This window comes from Aquarana catesbeiana, linkage group LG04 (genome assembly GCF_042186555.1).
Source record: "Aquarana catesbeiana isolate 2022-GZ linkage group LG04, ASM4218655v1, whole genome shotgun sequence".
In the NCBI taxonomy this organism is placed as follows: Eukaryota; Metazoa; Chordata; class Amphibia; order Anura; family Ranidae; genus Aquarana; species Aquarana catesbeiana.
In genome coordinates this window covers 329,948,974-329,967,364 of record NC_133327.1, presented here as the reverse complement: position 1 = coordinate 329,967,364, position 18,391 = coordinate 329,948,974, and the positions used below count along the sequence as shown (strand labels likewise).

The 18,391-nt window shown below is 38.9% G+C and overlaps 1 protein-coding gene across 1 annotated transcript in view; it reads right to left on the bottom strand.

Moving 5' to 3' along the window:
• Positions 1-1,359: 1,359 nt before the first annotated feature.
• ZNF292 (zinc finger protein 292) overlaps positions 1,360-18,391 on the bottom strand; it is a 119,909-nt gene continuing 102,877 nt past the window's right edge. Inside the window, exons 7-8 of the mRNA XM_073626899.1 lie at positions 16,657-16,798; positions 1,360-12,191 (exon numbers count right to left, since the gene is read on the bottom strand). Of these exons, the coding sequence (XP_073483000.1) occupies positions 5,145-12,191; positions 16,657-16,798 (7,189 nt within the window). The 3' untranslated portion in view covers positions 1,360-5,144. The remainder of the gene's footprint in view (positions 12,192-16,656; positions 16,799-18,391) is intronic.

Below are 18,391 nucleotides of genomic sequence, written 5' to 3'. Positions count from 1 at the left end.
ACCATTGGATCTGTCCTTCGTAATAAAAACACTCACTAGGGAACCTTTTGAACCTCTGAGATTCAGGTCTGAAAGATGCCACTCTCAAAATTGTATTTTTGTTAGCAATTACTTCAGCTAGGATTGCATAATATGCAGTCTGTCGTGCAAAGATCTGTTTTTGATCATTCTGAAAGACAGTAATTCTTAGGCTGCATCCCTCGGTACATTTACCTTCCATAGGGCACAGGTGAGGGTTTTGCAGCCCCTCAAGTAACAGGAAGAATGCTTTAGTGTTTTAGACAAGATCTCTTAAATAACTTTAAGGTCACTGGGTTTTAGGATGTCTTTCCAGCTTCTTGTTCTTTACAGTGGTCCTAATAAAGTGCTTGGAGCATCAAAAGGTACCATTGTTAGATGGATTTAAGATGCAATTATTTTGTATTACAGCATTCAAGTAAAATTTGCCACCTGCTAGAATTAGGGTGCATTCTAATCCATCTTTAGCATATTCACGGGCAGAGAGCGAGAGAGAGAGGGGTTCTTCATGAGAGGAGATCTCTAAAGTAGCAGTATGGTCTTCATCCCATGCTTTTGTCAAGCACTACAAAATGCAGATGTTATGCAGCCAGAATCTATTCTTCGGAGGCAAGGTGTTAGAGGCTGCTGTCCACCCCCAAGGTATTTCTTGGCTATAGTCTCAAATAAGGATGGCCTGAAAGATTTTTTTTGTTTGGTGGGGGGGGGATGGGTTAGTCTTACCAGTAACCGTGTTTCCTGAGAATCTTCCAGGGCAGCATTTGTATTTCCCATCCAGTGTTTTCTTTATTTGGGTTTATCCTCATTTCCCCCCTTCATGCATGTTGGTGGAGGCTTTATACCTCTACCAAGGGGGTTTTTACTGTCCAGGTTTGTGTTTCCTGTTGAAGGCGGAGCCAATTATCTCAAGTAAAGGTGTTAAGGAAGATTCTCAGAAACTTCCTCGGGACAAGTATAAATTTGTTTCAACCTCACTCGCTGCATACTTGTACCTTGATGCCAGACAGCCCAACAACTAGAATGTTTCAGGAAACTGACCTACATATTTCTCTGCCATTCTTGTCAATGCTGAAGATGTTAGCCAACTGGCTGTTGGGTACATTTGTCAAATATTCTCGATTTATCCCTCAAATTCAATATTCTTCCTAATAAGTTCCACAGCCAAACCTATTAAACAGCTGTACCAGAATAAATCCCTCCCCTTCGACCCAAGTAGGAATTCACCACAATTAGCGAGGAGGGTGTAACAGGTTTGACACATGCTTGTCTTAAAATGAACAATGTAATCAGTGCATCAAGCAATATTAATGTGTTGAAAAATAGAATGACCAAATACCAATATAAAAAAGAAATGTGATTTTATTTAAGGCAATACTGGGCTACTTCACAAATTACCACCTTAAATATATACATTGCTTCACATAACTGTACATGTTTCATGAAATTTACAGAAATGTTAACATAGCATACAAGGTTGTACTGTGTTTGAGTTAAAATTGGGCATGGGTAAACAAGGATATATTGGCAACAAAGTGATTCAACCTGGATAAATAGGCAAAGAAAGTGCCTTAAGTCATTACCTTTAAACTGACCCACTGCACCACAAGGATTCTGAATGCCCACTGCATGGTGCTTATGTTAACCAATTGGATGCAAATAAAGTCAGTTGATTAGCCACTAATCCTTTAATCCCTACATGTTCTAGTCATATGAGAGTCACAGACAGGCCACAGCCTGTAGCAATTTTCCATTCTGTATACTTTTGCATCTGCTAGTTGCAACTTGTCCTACCATTGTACCATGGGCCTTGTGCATCAAATGAACAAATCACATCAACAAGCTTGTGTGACAGGACAGCAAAGATGAGCGTACTCCCACAAATTCTCACAAGACTAAAGACATCATATTTCCAGAAACCCAACCTTTACAAGTGCAACTTCAGACTAAACAGACTGATGAAAAAGTACGTGAGCTGTTTTACCTTTGTTAAAATATTTTTTCTGCTCGGCCATTTTTGGGATTGATCCCTGTCGCTGCAACCATAAGGATCACTGCTACTTCATGGTTTAGCTTTTCTGCTTCACCCCTCCGCTTACTGGACAGGGTTGATGATGCTGATTAAATTATCCAATGAGCATGCTGTGGGCGGTGACAAGGGTGCAAACTTAATTAGGAAATTGATGTTACCAGCTGCAGTGTGGTAGATGTGTGTAAATCACAAGACTGGCTGAACAGAATTACAGTATAAACAGCAAACATTTCAGCAGTATTTAGCAGTTTTACCAAAGTTAAGCTTAATTGGAACTTACTCCATAACATTAACCCTAAACCCCAGTTATAACTAAATATAGTGTCATAGCAATGCTAGTGGCCATACTTACATGTCATCGGGTAATTGAATTTGACACATTTAAATTAATTACTGGTGCCCAATCTAAAAGTTGACATGTTTAAGTTAAATTCAAAATAAATTTGAAGTGCTGCAAAAAAGCCATCCACCCTAAGATTTGTGGAGTCAGCTTATAAATGTATTAAAGGAAATTCAGGTACCATGTGGCACAGCAAGGCTTGTAACATTTAATGCATCAAAATCACTAGCCTTTGTTGGGATATCACTAGCCTTTCTTTGGTCTTTGTCTAAAGATTGAAATGAAACTCATTAACCACTGTTTGAATTTACTAAATGAAATGCATAACTTACCACTATATTGAAGAAGCAGGGTTAGAAAAAAAATGTAAAGAATCCCTGTGACCTGTTATATCCATCTAATGTATGGTCCTTTTAGGGCTGGGTGACATTTACTAATATTCATTAAATATTCTGCTTTTAGCCCGAATACTTCTTTCCATTGCTGTTCTGCTATACAAATATACAAAGAGCCAACTGAGATACAATTGCTATTATAAGTCCTGAAAGCTGGATATGATAAAATGTTATCTAACAAACTTTATTTATAATATATCCTCTTTTGGGAAGTTCCGCAAATAGTTACATGATTAACATATAGACGGTATATTTTTATTTGGCAATGCTCTTTGTAGGATTTTTCTGTAGAACGTAAAAAGCCAATCTCTATCACTGCATGGCTGTTTCAGTTGTGTAAACTCCTCAGCATAAACAAAATCTTAAAATGGTTTTAAAACATGTGAATATTGTAGCAAATTGAAGGAGCACATTTTATCACTTTTAATGGCAATCATGTAACATTTATTTAAACCCAAAGATAAATACTTCCCACACTAAACATTAGTGCTTCCTGGGGATTGCCGACAACTCTAGTTTTATTCATTAAGAGACTCAGGCAGAGACCATTCTGGCTTACGCAAAACAAGAGACTCCTAATTACTTCTTAGCGGCAATAGCTATACACAGGCTGAAAGACTAAATGGAAAATAATCAATAGATGGCTCTATTCATGCTAAAACAGTGTTGAAAGAATCTCTGCTGCCAATTAATGTATACAGTCAGCTGCAGCAACAGCCTGCATACCTAAACAGTGTCTGCAACTTCTAGGATGCAGACACTGTTTGGCTGAGCTTTTCCACCTGCCTGAGTCAATTTTAAAATTACCTCTTCAAGGCATGTGGTGTCGACGGGGCAGTCCAGGGCTCAAATTTTAGCCAATTCAGCAGGATGTGTGTATGTATATGTATATATATATATATATATATATATATATATATATATATATATATATATATACATACACACACATACACACACACATATATATCTCTCTATCTCACACATACATACACACAAAAAAAAAAATATTATATAGCAAGACATAGATATATATATATATATATCTACATACATACACACACACACACGTATATTATATATACATACACACATACATAAAAATACACACATATATACACACACCCTACCATACAAATGAATTCACTCACTGTGTGTGGGGTTGGTAGAGTATAATTTAGTACATACAATGTGTGAGGTAAGTTGCTGAAGAATTACTATTCAATCCAGAACTAGCAAGAAAATACATTTTATTAGGGCATAAAGAAAAGGAGAAAAAAATAAAAAAAAAAAAAAAAAAAAAAAAAAAAAAAAAGGTCATACAGCTTGCTTTCATCTTTCATCTAACTATTGACAATTGACACCTTACTGAAATGGAAGGTGGATGTAAAAAGAAAAAAAATAATTGCACTACATGTCTCAAAAGGATCTAAGGTAATGGTGGAAAGAAGGGGGGGGAGATCAACGAAAATCTCATGAATATATATTTTAGTTGTAGTGTTGCTGTATGGGAAAATCCACAATGGCTGCCAAGGAGAATCATCATTTTAGACTGGACAAACAACTTGCAAAAAAAAAAAATAATCTAAATAGGAGTGTCCACTTATTTTTGAAGTGGTACAAAATAGGTTTAAAGTAAGTCTGAAACAGAGATCCACCTCCAGCTTCAAGCCGAGAACCCCCTTTTATCCCACACAAACTGATTTCTGGTCATAAGCATTAAATACGTAAGCTGTAAAAGTAACAAGGTTTCAAGCATTTACACAATAAAAACTTTCAATATATGTTCTGTATAAGTATTTACATAAAATGTGCAACCCAAGGTAATTCCAATACAAATTTACTTTTAAAAAAGTGATCACTTGATTACAAATTAAAATCATCCAGAATATAAATGTGAATTTAATAGTTTACACTTAGGCAGCAAATGTGTTAATGTGATATTTACAAAGGAAAACACACAGAGGGCAAACAAAGAAACCCCAAAAAAATATATACAAGTACATTGTTATACAGGAGCTGTGAGCTTGGTAAATATACCAAATATCACACACAGTACACAAATTGTTAATTTGTGGAAAGGACAATTTATCAGTAGAAATATTGAACTTTTCTTATATATACACAGAACTGAATAAACAATTTAAGTCATCTAGTCCCATAGGGATAATGGAATAAAAACTATGCATGACTTGTGTCATGACTTTTCTTTTTTTTTTTTTTTTTTTGGCCATGTTAGGTCACTCGTAAATAAAAAAAAAAACAAAAAAAACAAAAAAAACCAAACTCATAAAAATACATTTGCATGCTTGATGGTTTCTAGTTCACAATAAAAATTAATTCTGAATATCCTAGGATCTCCCTACAATGTAGTTTTGCTATCAAGGTCTGCATTTTGTTCCTTCACAATGCTAACAGGTTCGTCTTTCAGAATGGGGTGCTTTTTAAGAATCACAGCAGGTTTTAGTTCATTGAGCTGCTTCACAACAAGTTCTATGTAGTCATTGAATGCCTCAACTAAAACAATCTTTACATTTTCTAGGTTAGGTAGCTGCAAAGGGTTAGCAAAAAGTAAATATATATCCGAGTCAGAGTCTTCATCCTCAGAGACATGTGCCCTTTCCTCAATTTCCTGCTGTTCTGTCTGTGTGTCCAAGCTTGAATTACTTTTCTCTACTGTTTTCTTTTCCTTGACAACAGATTCTTCAATAAACTTAAGGAATGAAACTTCAAATCCCATAGGTTTGAAAGAGCTCAAGTCAAATGCTGGTGGGTCCTCAGGAGCAATATCAGTAACTAAATTCTCGTCGCAGCTAACTGGGCTGCTAGATTCAGCAGACAATATATCTGGTGTTGCAACTTTTCTCTTCTTATTTGGTGTGGCTTGCTTTTGTTTATTGGTTCTTTTTACAGCAACAACACTTGTTTGTGGCTCCGACTGACATGAACTTGTTTCCTGGATATCACTACTGACACAGGACACCCTTGCTTGGCTTTCTGAGCTGGTGCTGTCCTCATTGCTTAGTTTTGAAATGAACAGTTCAGTGAGTTCATCCATCTCATCTTTGTCATTTTCACTCTGTTGAGAGGTTGAAAGGGTGGATTCATCTCCACTTTCGAGTACAGTTTGGTGGGATTGTTTTTGCTGAGTATCAGTGGATAAAACTATGGTTTCCTGGATATCTGGTTTTGTAGGGCTAGCTGGTTCTATGCTGGGAGATGGAGTAATTTTAGCTATGGTTCGACCACGTCTTCTGCAGACAACTAATGATTTTTTGTATCTTGCAATGAATGCCCTAGATAATTTGTGACATTTATAATGCCTAATAACATTGTGTTCATTAGCAACAACAGATGTACAACCCTGTATCATACATGGGTATTGTTTCATATTACTCTCAGGGCACTCTGCTATGGCAGCATCTTTATCCTTCAATGTATAGGTTTGTTTTCCGTATTTTAGAGTCAATGGTCCAGTTTTAATTTGCTCAGATTTCCCTTTGACATCTCGAAAAATTTTGCTGACTTTACATCGCTTAGTTTTAGGAACTTCGTTGCCTAAAATGCCACATTTTTGTTTTGGCACTCTGGGTCTTTCCTTCTGAACTTTCTCTTCTGTGTTTTCTTGATCACCAACACTCATTTTTCTTGGTCTGATTAGATGCTCTTTATGCTTGTCTTTGTGCTTGTGAAAAATATGCCTAAGCAGATTTGACCGTGTTGCATAAACACGGTCACAGGCTTCAATATCACACTTGTACATTTCGTCACCATCAAATTTTGGCTGCTTCATTTTTAAGCCATGGACTTCCTCAAGATGTTCAATGTAACTAGTACAGGTTGTAAAAGCAGCTGTACACAGACTCTGATCACAGTCAAAGTGTCCTACACTTGAAGAAACTACATGTTCAATTTCATCCGCAATCATCTCATGAAGTTTCACATAATGCTGAATTAAATTAGCAAAGCTAGCAAATATTCGAGAGCAATCTGTCTCGGTACAACGGAACTCTTTGATGCCACTCTCTCCCTCCTCAGACTCCTTTTTCAAATCTTCTCCTGAGAATTTAGGAGTCTCTAGCTTGTGAATAGCTTGATAATGAAGCATTAGGCTTTGCTGTATACTAAAAGCCGCCGTGCAGCCTTGGTGAACACACTTATAAGGTTTATAAGAAGTGGGCCCCTGATTTGACTTTGCTTCTTTCTGCATTGCTCTTTTGCGTTTAAGTTCTTTCTCCTTTCGTTTTCTTTTGATTTTTGGGCCTCTCTTGTTTTTCTGGTCTAGTAGTGCAAGTTGTGACTCCATAACTGGCAATTCAGGAGGTGGCCTCATGTCTTCAAGTTTAGGGGATTCCTCAGCTTTTACAGGTGGCAATTCTTGAAATACGTCAGGTTCTATTTTCGTGATCCCTTGAGTATCATCATATGACTCTGCACACCTTTTCACTTCCGGGCTTCCGTTTGGCATTTCAGGGGAAGAGAAGTCGTTACTTTCACTAGCAGATTTTTTACCATGGTGTCTTTTAATTTTTAATTTGATCATATCCTCAGAGGTAAAATTATGCATTGCTTGACAGTGTGCCCGAAGATTTGAATTTCTGGTAAATGTTTTTGTACATGAAGCAACAACACACTTGAAAGGGGCAAACTTTAGTTGATGCTTTTTAATCTCTTCAAGTTTTTCAGTTGTGTAATAATGAACTTTCGTATAATGCTTAAATAAAGCATCCTTAGTCATTGCACAGTAGTTACAAGTCTCCTCTCGGCAAATAAAGGGTTTTGCAATGTTTGTGTCAGATAATGAGGATACTTCAGAGGTTTGTTCAGCAACAAGACTGTGACTTGGATTTGGGACAATTACACTGGACATTATGGGCAAAGCTTCACTAGAGGTGCAATTCTCTTCTGATGGAACGTTTTCAAACACCACACCATCCACAAGCTGAAGATTCTGTACCAGGCTCATGATCTCTAGAACTTGGTCATCATAAATGGTGGTGGTTTCTTGGGTTGGGGAAACTGAGCAGACAGGTATGTTCATTTTGTTAAGTGGGCTAGCAGCAGTGCTATCTGACATTACGTTGTGCGCAACCTCTGGTAATTCATCATCTACACTACCATTCGCTGCAATTTGACTTTGGGTCAAAGAAGAGCAAGGTTCTTGAGAGTTACTATTAATAGTATATACTTCGGTGGCAGCCGGACTCAAATTATCGAATGTCTTCTCTCTGAAGTCTTGGTGGATATCAAGCTTGTCAGTGTCTTTGCACTCGGATATGTTGGGTGGGAGGATTGGTAAATTGCTTTTTTCTTCTTTTACAGCAAGGTGACATAATGCCGGTGTTTCTGAGCTAGCCTTGATGCTTTCATTTAGACAAGACATAAGCAGTTCTTTGTCTGCATTACTCAAATTCTTTGCTATATTTTCTAGCAACTCTGAACCATAGGTCATAAGATTTGGCTGCATCTCCATTGACATTTGCAGATTTCCTCCCACAGCTGCCAAAATATTTCTTGCTAGTTCATGTGTAGCCTCAGCTGCAACGGGTGTGTCAGTTTTCTTCTTTTTCTTAGAAGTGCTGCTCCTTTTCTTGACAGCAGTTATGCAAGAACTACGTGGACCACTAATTACTGACACTCTAGTGCTGCTCACTTGTTTGGGTACATCATGGTTTTCCACAGCTGAATTAAGCGAAGGATTTGGGCATAAATCACCACCAGTATTTAAAGGCTCTCCGCCAGGAACATGTATTTTAACAGAACTGTTGGAATGAAGGGTCCCTAAGCTCGGAATAGCCTGTGAACTGGAAGTGGTTGTTTGGGCATGCCTTTCGACAATATTTGTTGGGTCGGTTGAATTCATTTGTGGGGTGCAGGGTACACAGCCATTCAAAATACTATTAGAAGACAGCTGTCTGTTAGGATCATTTTCTGGGTCTACAAAACTTTGTTTGATAGTATTTGCTTTATTCTCTTTGGGGCTAAAACTGGATATACTGGGATGTGAAAACTCTGTAGTAATATATGGAGCACTTTCACTTCCAGGCTGGCCAGATGAAAGAAAATGTTCAGGTTTAACCGTCACTTCGGGACTAAAAGTCTGCTGTGGTGGTATTTGTGCTTTTTGGTTTGGACTAGATGAAAGAATCATGCTTGCCAAAACAGAAGGCTGTCCATCTCCCTGTGAAAGTAGTGGGGAAATGCCATAATCATTATGTGGCTTACAAACCGCTCGTTTTGACAAATGACCACCTAATGACCGTGGGTTAGTAAAGGCTCTAAAGCATCTGCTACAAATAAATTTGCCATCTTTGATAATTGCAGGAAATTTTGCACGAGGGCTATGCTTGACTCTTTTCTCTTTATTTCTTGCTGGCCCGCTAGTTGCGGCATTTTTGTCTGGAGAGTTTGAAAGCATGCTAGATGATTTCTCTAAGTTGAAGCTTGCATCCATGTCTGTGCTGTCAACTTGTTTGGAAAAGGATGCGTCTGTGTCAACATCTTCTTTCATGAACACTGAATTTGGAGCTTCACTTCCAGCGAGAACATGGTCTGCATTTCCGCCCAGTTGAGAAAACATTGTGCTTCCACTAAGGGAGGACATAACTGGCAAAGGATCATTCTCTGTTGGCATTGGCAAAAATGGATCAGATCCATTTTCAAATTTCATGGGTAAGACTTTTGCCAAATCTTCTATTTGCGAAGTCATGCCAGTATTATTCAGATTTCCAACCTCAGTGCTCAACAGTGTTTCTGCAACATTTTTGGATATATCTTGGGTCATAACAGTTTCTACAGGATTGAGTAATGGATTCACCAAGTTTTCAAGATGTGTTGGGAAGACTGAATTAGGAAGGTGTTGCAACTGATTACAGAAGTTGTGGTTTGCAGTACCTTGTAAGTGAGGCTGGATGGAGTTATTTGGGAGATCTGGTCCCAGGAGTAAGGAATAAGTAGCATGATCAGGAGGTGGTAATGGTGTTCCAGGTTTGTGTTTCTTTCTATTCTTGCGCTCTGTCTTAAATGAATCGTAATGTTCTGGGTGAGTACTCTTCATGTGTTTACCAATGCTCTGAACAGAATTATATATTCTTGTACATCCCTCAACATTGCATTTAAACCTTTCAGTTGGTGCAGGTGCAACAGGGGTGACTGAGGCATCACAGACAGGTGGCAAAACATTTGAGAGTGCATTGCTTGTTTCAAGGGACAATGATAAAATATTTTCAGATTTAGAATTTTCTTCATAACCAGACAGAATGAGATTATTTTCACACAGTTGGCTAGCTTGGTTGTGTACATTAAATGGCATTATACTATTTATTTGTTCCTGACTTTCCAGTTTACTTTTAGCTGTACTCAAAACACCACTTTGAGCTTTCTTTGAGTTTTCCTGACAGCTGTTTTTCCCATCCTGAAACAAAGTCAAATTTTGGACTTTAAATCCAGGGAGTGCCATCTTTTGTGTTTCACTGGCATTGTCTATATTTCCACTTGGAAGCAGTTTGTTTTGATTTGATAGATCATGGAAGCCTACGGGCACAGGTAGCAGTTTAAAACTTCCTGAATCCCCTGGAAAAGCAGTGGAAGCCAACAAGTCAGCCTTAGGTAGTATATTGCGAGCATGGGATGGTGACGCTAAAACCTGAGTTAGCAAATTCTTAGCGGGTAGAACATGAGTTGGTGGCGTGATAAGTTGGTCTATTAAATGTTTGGAATTTTTTACTTTACAGCTTCCGACAGCTGTCCTTTTCTGTGACTGCAGTGGCTTTTCAGGTACACCAGCATCTTTACATATGACAGAACCTGAAATTATTGCAGAGTGTACTGGCTCTACTTTAATGTTAATGTTCACATTACCACATGGCAGCAGTTTTTCTTCAAACTTAACACCTACAATGTTTACACCAGTCTTTGTCACCTGAGTCAACGCTCCACTTTTACTGGACTCAGGCAGTGTGGTTTCAGTAGCATGCTCACTCAGGTGCTGTTCTAACTGAAGCTGAGAACGAAAGATCTTCCCACAGCCAGCATGCTTGCATGTGAAGGTATTATAGTGTTGTGCTTCATGGTCAAAAAGCATGTAGGCGGCAGAAAATATTCTCCCACAGTTGGGAAACATGCATTTTGCTTTAAAATGTCGATGCTCCTTTCGATGTGCCAATAAGTCCGTGTAAGTCTCAAAGCTTGCCTTGCATTTCATTTGTATGCAAATGTATGGTTGGCTTCCACAATGCATTTGTAAATGATCATTTAAGTGAGTCAGGCTAACAAACTGCCGTCTGCAATATTGGCAAACTACTTTCTTACTTTGTATCTCAAGGAAACGTGTAGCCTCCTCACTGTCCTTGTGCCCCCTCACATGTGCAATTAAATTTTTGAAATACTTAAATCCCTTGTTGCAAAACTGTACAGGACAGGGGAACTCATTGACTGTTTTTTCAGGGTGAAAATTCCCAGACTTATCTTTGTCATCATTTTCATCAGAATTGTCATTATCGTTGAAAACTATAAAGTCATCCGAGTAAAAAGTGTTCTTTTTCACTTGCCGCTCTTGTTTTGTAACGGTTTCTGGTTTCTTACAAGCAGGCTCCTTTTTAGGTAACTTTGGCAATCGCTTGAGAGGTTTCATGGTTTCCAGTCTCTCTTTGCAGGATTGCTTAACATGCAATGTTACATGAGGAATAAAGGTTTCTTTAGTGGTATATTGTTTTGCACATATTGGGCAGCTGAAGATGCCATCTATACAATGTTTTTGTGCATGACGGATGATCCGGTGACCAAGAAACTCCTTGTCGCATAACACACAGTACTGCATATAAGCTTGCCAATTTCTAAATCGTGCCGAAACATATCCATGTTCTCTCATTTTTTTAATTGGTCTCTTTTTTTTCTTTTCTTTGTAAACCTCCTGAATAGGTGGAGCATCAAAACTTTCAAGTCCATTTTCTGTAGCATCCTTTGTAAATTCCTGGTAACTATCCATTTGATCATATGCTTCATTATCGTTCAACTCATCAATAGAAGACACGATAGATGCCTGTTCTCCCATTAAAGCAAGGCATTGACGCTTTAAAGTTTTCCAATCCCAAAACTCTGGATCAAAAGGCCATCTAGTTTTCAAGACCAACAGCAGTTCGCACCGCAGTGAGTTTGGTACAGGAAGACTTTCCTCATCATATTTTTGGTCTGGCTGATTGTATAGCATTTCAACAGCATAGTATGCATCCACAGTGGGCTCCAAAAGAAACTCAGTGAGTTGACAGGCTCTCTTAACCTCCAGATCATCGGGTAATAAACAGGAGATTGTCTTGCAGATAGAGATTTTAACCTTGGCATTTTCACTTGACTCTAAACGCAGGGCTCGGACACACAATTCAATACAGGTTGGAAGTCCTGCAGCTTCAGTCTGGAACATGACAAAAAAAAAAATATTACTAAATTAGCACACATTTTTAAAGGAAACAAAAATGGCATTTGTGTGGAGGAGAATATCTGAAACACAAAGTGCTCCCCATTCATATAGCAAAAAAAAAAAAAAAAAAAGACTTCTGGACAAACAGCAGCAGAAGGAAGATATTCCATAAATCATAAATTGATCGCTACATAATCAGCTTCTTAAAATTGTGATAAATTTCAGATTACCTCCCTGAACATTCATCCATGATTCTATAGGAGGTTTATTTGTACCTAAAACCCATTAAGCAAATTTTAGGTTTTAAGTGTCTGTAAAGGCTTTTTTTTTTTTTTTTTTTTTTTTTTTTTACACTTTAATGCATTTTATGCATTAGGGTAAAAAGGCTTCCAGTTGCTGCCCCCCTTTTACTACAAATTTCCTGTATCTATTCAGAGCTGTGCAATGCTACCGGTCTTCTCTCCCCTCTCTCACAAGCTTGACTGAGAGCAGCAGGAACCATTGGTTTCTGCTGCTGTCAATCAAATAATGTGAAGTGAGAGTGCAGGGCGAGGTCAAGTCAAGTTGCGTCCATCTATGGGGGCAGCACATAGCCCGGCATGTGCCACCATAGGATGCAGCTTCCTATGTTGTCACATGAAGAGGGGAAGCTGAGAGTGGTGGCAGAGGACCCCAGAATAGGTTCAGGACTACTTACAAAAAAAAAGAAACCCTTTAAGGTTACTTTAAATCAACAGTGGAGCATTAAACTTGTGCTTAAATTTTTTTTAATAGTTTTCTAGTATCACTTTACACACAGTATGTTAATACTCTCCAGCATGCTTGCCTGACAAAGCACAATAAAATCTGTCAGTGTACTGTTTGTTCTTGCCCTTTTAGTGAGATTACCCCGCATTTCCTGTCCTTAAGACACAACAGAAAGCAAGAGGAAACCCCCTCTTGGATAACTATTACCTAAGGGAACAAGTGTCCTCAGAGGATTTACCTCAAACTCTTGCTGCGATGTAGGGTTGCAACTAAAGATTTTTATAAAATCGATTAGTTGGCTGATTATTGTTTTGATTAATCAAAAACCTCAAAAAAGTGTGGTGTATAATTTAATTACTTTTTAAAAAGACAATTTATTCTTGAATATCTACTCTATACACAGTGGAAAATATAAATACCCAGCTATATGGTTGGAAAACAAAATATCTAATCCACTCAGAATAACAGGAGAGAATATATATATATATATATATATATATATATATATATATATATATATATATATATATATATATATATATATATATATATATATATATATATATATATATATATACGCACACACACACACACATATATATATTATTATAGGTTGAATCTGGTACATACCATCACTTTTTTATGATAATTAGTCAGAAAACTAAATCCTGCTAGATCACTTCAGGCCGGCCCCTTTTGCAGGTATAGCTATGTAAAACATTAAAAATAAGTGCCTATACTGTTTAAAATCCAGTGATGCACTGTCTCTCCCTGCTCTGCATATGTTCAGTTGCTCTCTATTTTTAGAGCACTGCTGAAATTGTAGAGGTCAATCTACTGACAGCCTTAGGCTACTTTCACACTGAGGCGCTTTTCAGGTGTCTTAACACCTGTAAAGCGCCTCTGAAGCCACTGCAGTGTGTGTGAGTACCCGGGGGGTTAAAAGCGCACTGCTAGAGGCTGAAAAGTGCCGCTAAAACTGGCAGCACTTTACCACTAACGCCCAGTGTGAAAGCAGCCTTAAAGCGTAATTAAACCCTCCTAAACTTCACAGCCAAGTAAACTGCTTCTGTTTGATCTGCAACTGCCATGGTGGTGCACCTGACTGGTTATGACACCAGTCATTTGATGGTTTGATAGTTTGGTTGAGGACAAAAGCAAATGTGACAGTTCGCAATCCCCACATTCCAGGAATGGAACATTTTTTTTAAACTGTTAAATTGATGGGTTTAGTTTCACTTTATTATTTACTGCTGTTCAGGGGCTCTGGGCTTCAGCAAAATGGTAGCCTACAGCAAGAGGAAACAGGAGCAATGCTGGAGGCAATTTACAACACACTCATTTTGTTGGCATAATTATTAATGTATATATTTCTTGCTAAAGAACATTGTTTTTCATCACAAGTTATGGGTAAAGTTAAAAAAAAAAAAAAGACCCAACACCGTTTTGCAGATTTTCAGACAGGACTATATTAGAATAATATGCATGACAGACTTGCCTGCCTTGTCATAGGCAGGTAAGCTTGATACAAGCTACCTGTGCCTGCTGTCACAAATGTGCGTGATTGTAAACAGATTTTTTTTATTTTAAAAACAAACATGTCATACTTACCTGCTCTGTGCAATGGTTTTGCAGAGAGCAGCCATGATCCTCCTCTTCTGGTGTCCCCCACCAGCACCTCTGGCTTCTCCAACCTTCAGAGCGCCCCTATAGCAAGCCCCTTGCTACGGGGGTACTTGAGTGGGCTCGATCCCTAGCTGCACTGTGTGCATCTGTTAACACACACAGTGTGCCTCGGCTCTGTCCCCTGCTCCCTCTTCACAGGCTGTGATTGACAGCAGCAGGAGCCAATGGCTTCCATTGCTGCATGAGTTCTGTATGGTGGGAAAGAGCAGTGCTGCTCTTTCCCACGGGGTGGGGGGGGGGGGGGGGGGGGTGCGGGGTAACAAAAGGCTTTTTACCTTGATGCATAAAATGCATTCAGGTTAAAAAAAAAAAAACTTCTGCCTTTAGAATCACTTTAACTCACTCTTCTCCTGCCCAGGACTACATGTCCCATGAGGCGTTGCTCCTTACACATTAAGCTCTCAGGCACTTACTGACATGTATGGACGGTGTATTGAGCTGTATGTGTGCTGCACTGTATTTCCTGATATGTAAATAATGCATTCTGTATGCAGGCCAACTAACTGGCTGACCAACTAATTGATTATAAAAATAGTGATTATGTTGATTAGTTGTTTCAGTCCTACTGTGATGACAACTGTAAAATGCTATATTTTCTCTTATACTCAATGGAGATATGAAATGCTACTGTTTTTTTAAACTGCATACACTAAAAGCAGAACCAACAGCCTGCTTCTGCATTTAACACATGGTCATGGAGGCTCTGCTTATGTTATACAATATAATTTCTCACTAGTAACTACTGCGCAAATGTACACGTGTATGCTGTTCAGACTGTCAAATGTACTATAGGATTCATCAATAAAATTGATAAAAGTAATGTATGAGCTATAGATTTCATTTTTAAAAACTGTACATTTTCCTTTTAATACATGCACAACCAACAAAAGGATGTACAGGCAACATGGTTCACAACTAAAACCAGCTTTGGGTCCCTTTTCTAGGTATTCTATTCTGAACCTTTTTGAAGCTAGGTTTCATGCTTCAATTAAAAATGTAAAAGCCATTTGACCAATGCTATACAATAAACATATCTAGAATTCTGCATGCCACTGCAGGTGCACATGGACCTATTAAACTGCTTACTTTGTATATTTAAGTAATAATTGTGAAATTTTGGACAATTTGTCTAGAATTTCTCCTGAACAAAATCAGTGCACTTCCTGACATTTGACTGCGACCGTGTCTGCTGTAGCACTTCTGTTCTGTACCTTCAATATGAGCTCTAAGACACTTCCTGCCCCTGACTGCCAGTATCAAGAATTATAGATTTGGTTAGGTCACTATTGTGCCACGCCGAGTTCCTTTGCCAAGATGGCTGGTTCTATAGACCGTACAGAACAAGTCATTGTAAATTTGTAATAGGGGAAAAGAGCAGCTGCAGGCGACCTACTCGCAAAACTGATGACTAGCCTTCGTGGACACATCTCAGTACAGGTCCTCTCTGAATCTACTCTGAAGACCTGTTTATACAAATCACAACCATGTAAAAACCTCTGGGTTTGGGATCTATTTTCCTTGTAGCCCAGGAAAGATTTGCATCTGCCTGCAACAAATATCTACAAATAAAACACAATCTAAAAACACATTTTTAAGTTAGATTTGGTTTTGTGTGTATTAAAATCCATCAATAATTTAAAGTGTTATTTCACCTTTAGAAGAAAAAAATGAAACCATAAACACCATTCCCCTTAGTTCCCCCACTATGCTTACCTCCGGGGATGCTGAATTGTCAGGGACCATGAAGCCCATCCAGTGGTCTGGGGATTCGAAATCCCTGCTCTTCTTTGTGCGCGATCCTTGGATGGACCAGAGTGATTCACTGTGGGGGCACTGATAAATCAGAATCACTCTGGTCTCTTGGGAAGCGCTGCACAGAAAAGAGGGAGAAGAGCAGGGATTTCAAATCCTCGGACTACTGGGCAAACTACGTTGGCAACCAGAGCCAAGCATCGCAGGAAGTACAGCCAGGACAGGGGTGAAATACATGAAATTCTATTCTAGCTATGTGTAATATAATACTTACCTCTGACTGAATAACTTTGATTAGAAAGAAGATATGATACACGGTTTTTGTCAGCTGAGAAAGTTGGCGACATATTTCCAGATACACTTGGATAGATGGCTCAACCCTTCTTTGTAGTTTGCTCCAGAACAGTGTTAATTCCCTGTAAAAAAAACAAAAAAGAATTGTGGAGATTAAAAAAAAAAAAAAAAAAAAACCCTTAAGGTTAGATACTAGCATTGCCAGAGCTTCAATCAATGGAAGCAGGCTGGGGAAGGGATTTAAAAAAAAAAACTGGAGCAGACAAAATTTGGAGCAGCTGTCATGCACAACCAATCAGCCTCGATCGTCAGTTTCTTTTAGTTATGCTTTGAAAACAAAACAGAAGCCGATTGATTGCCATGCACAGCTGCTCCAGATTCTGATAAACCCCCCCCCCCCATTTTTTTTACTACAATTAACTATTACTTTAATAAAAACACACTCTAGATTTACATGAGCTTTTTAAAATTGCGTTTAAATAATGGAGTTGAACAAATTGCAATTTTTTTGCTTAGGTTCACAGACTTACCATCTGTTTAGGTTTTCAGGCACTTGTTTACCCAATGGCTAAGGCAGTGATAGTAGTAGTAACCCTTAGGAAAACTGACAAAGACCTATAAAACAAAATAGCCTCATCACGTTTGGGCCTCTAGGCCCTGTTAACACCATTGTGTGCTGAGGTAACGCATGTATTATTATTATTATGTGCAGACGTTTATGGCTTAAGAACTGATCAGCCGAGCTTCCTTGTAAAAAAATTTTTGTCAGGTTTCCCATTTCAGGGGGAACATTTATTCGGTGATCACTTGGACAAATATATCCAAAAGATTTCTGGAGGGAAGAGTTCTGTACTTCCTGTGAAGAAAAGCACCAAACGTCCCTCATTTAAAAACCCAGGGACTGCTTCCTCAAATGTCTCAGTGTCAGGGCGGTTCCGCCACCAACAGGGCGCCAAGGGCAAGACGCAAAGGCCAGGACCAGAAAAACCCCTGGGTCAAAAATTCTTCTAAACCCATCACCAAGCCCTCCTTTTGAGGGGACGCCCCCACTCCATTGAGTGGAGGGGAGGCTGCTGCACTTTGCGGACATTTGGAAAACAACAATTCAGGACCAGTGGGCCACCTCAATTATATCTCGTGGTTACAAGCTGGAGTTACGGGGGGGTGCCCCCTCAGAGGTTTCTAAGATCCAGCGTTCCCTCGGATCCTCCAAAAATAAACGTATTGCTTCAGGCACTAAATCATCTAGCGCATCAAGAAGTGATTGTAGAGGTTCCGGTGCCTGAAAAGGGCACAGGGTTCTACTCAAACCTGTTTACGGTTCAGAAACCAAACTGGGACACAAGGCCCATTCTGGACTTAAGATCACTGAACAAGTATCTATTGATACAATCCTTTCGGATGGAGTCTGTCCGCTCCCTTTTAGCCTCCATCGATATAAAGGACGCGTACTTACACATAACCATCGTTCAGCCTCATCAGATGTTCCTACGTTTTGCAGTAGAGGAACTTCATTTTCAGTTTGTGGCTCTACCCTTCGGGCTTATTACAGCTCCATGGGTGTTCACAAAGGTCCTAGCACCAGTACTGGTCTTTTAAGGGCCCAAGGGATTATGGTGCTCGGGTACCTGGATGACCTCCTGCTCAGAGATTACTCAGAACCGGTTCTAGAACAGAGCATAATATACACAGTGAGGTATTTGAAAAGCTTAGGC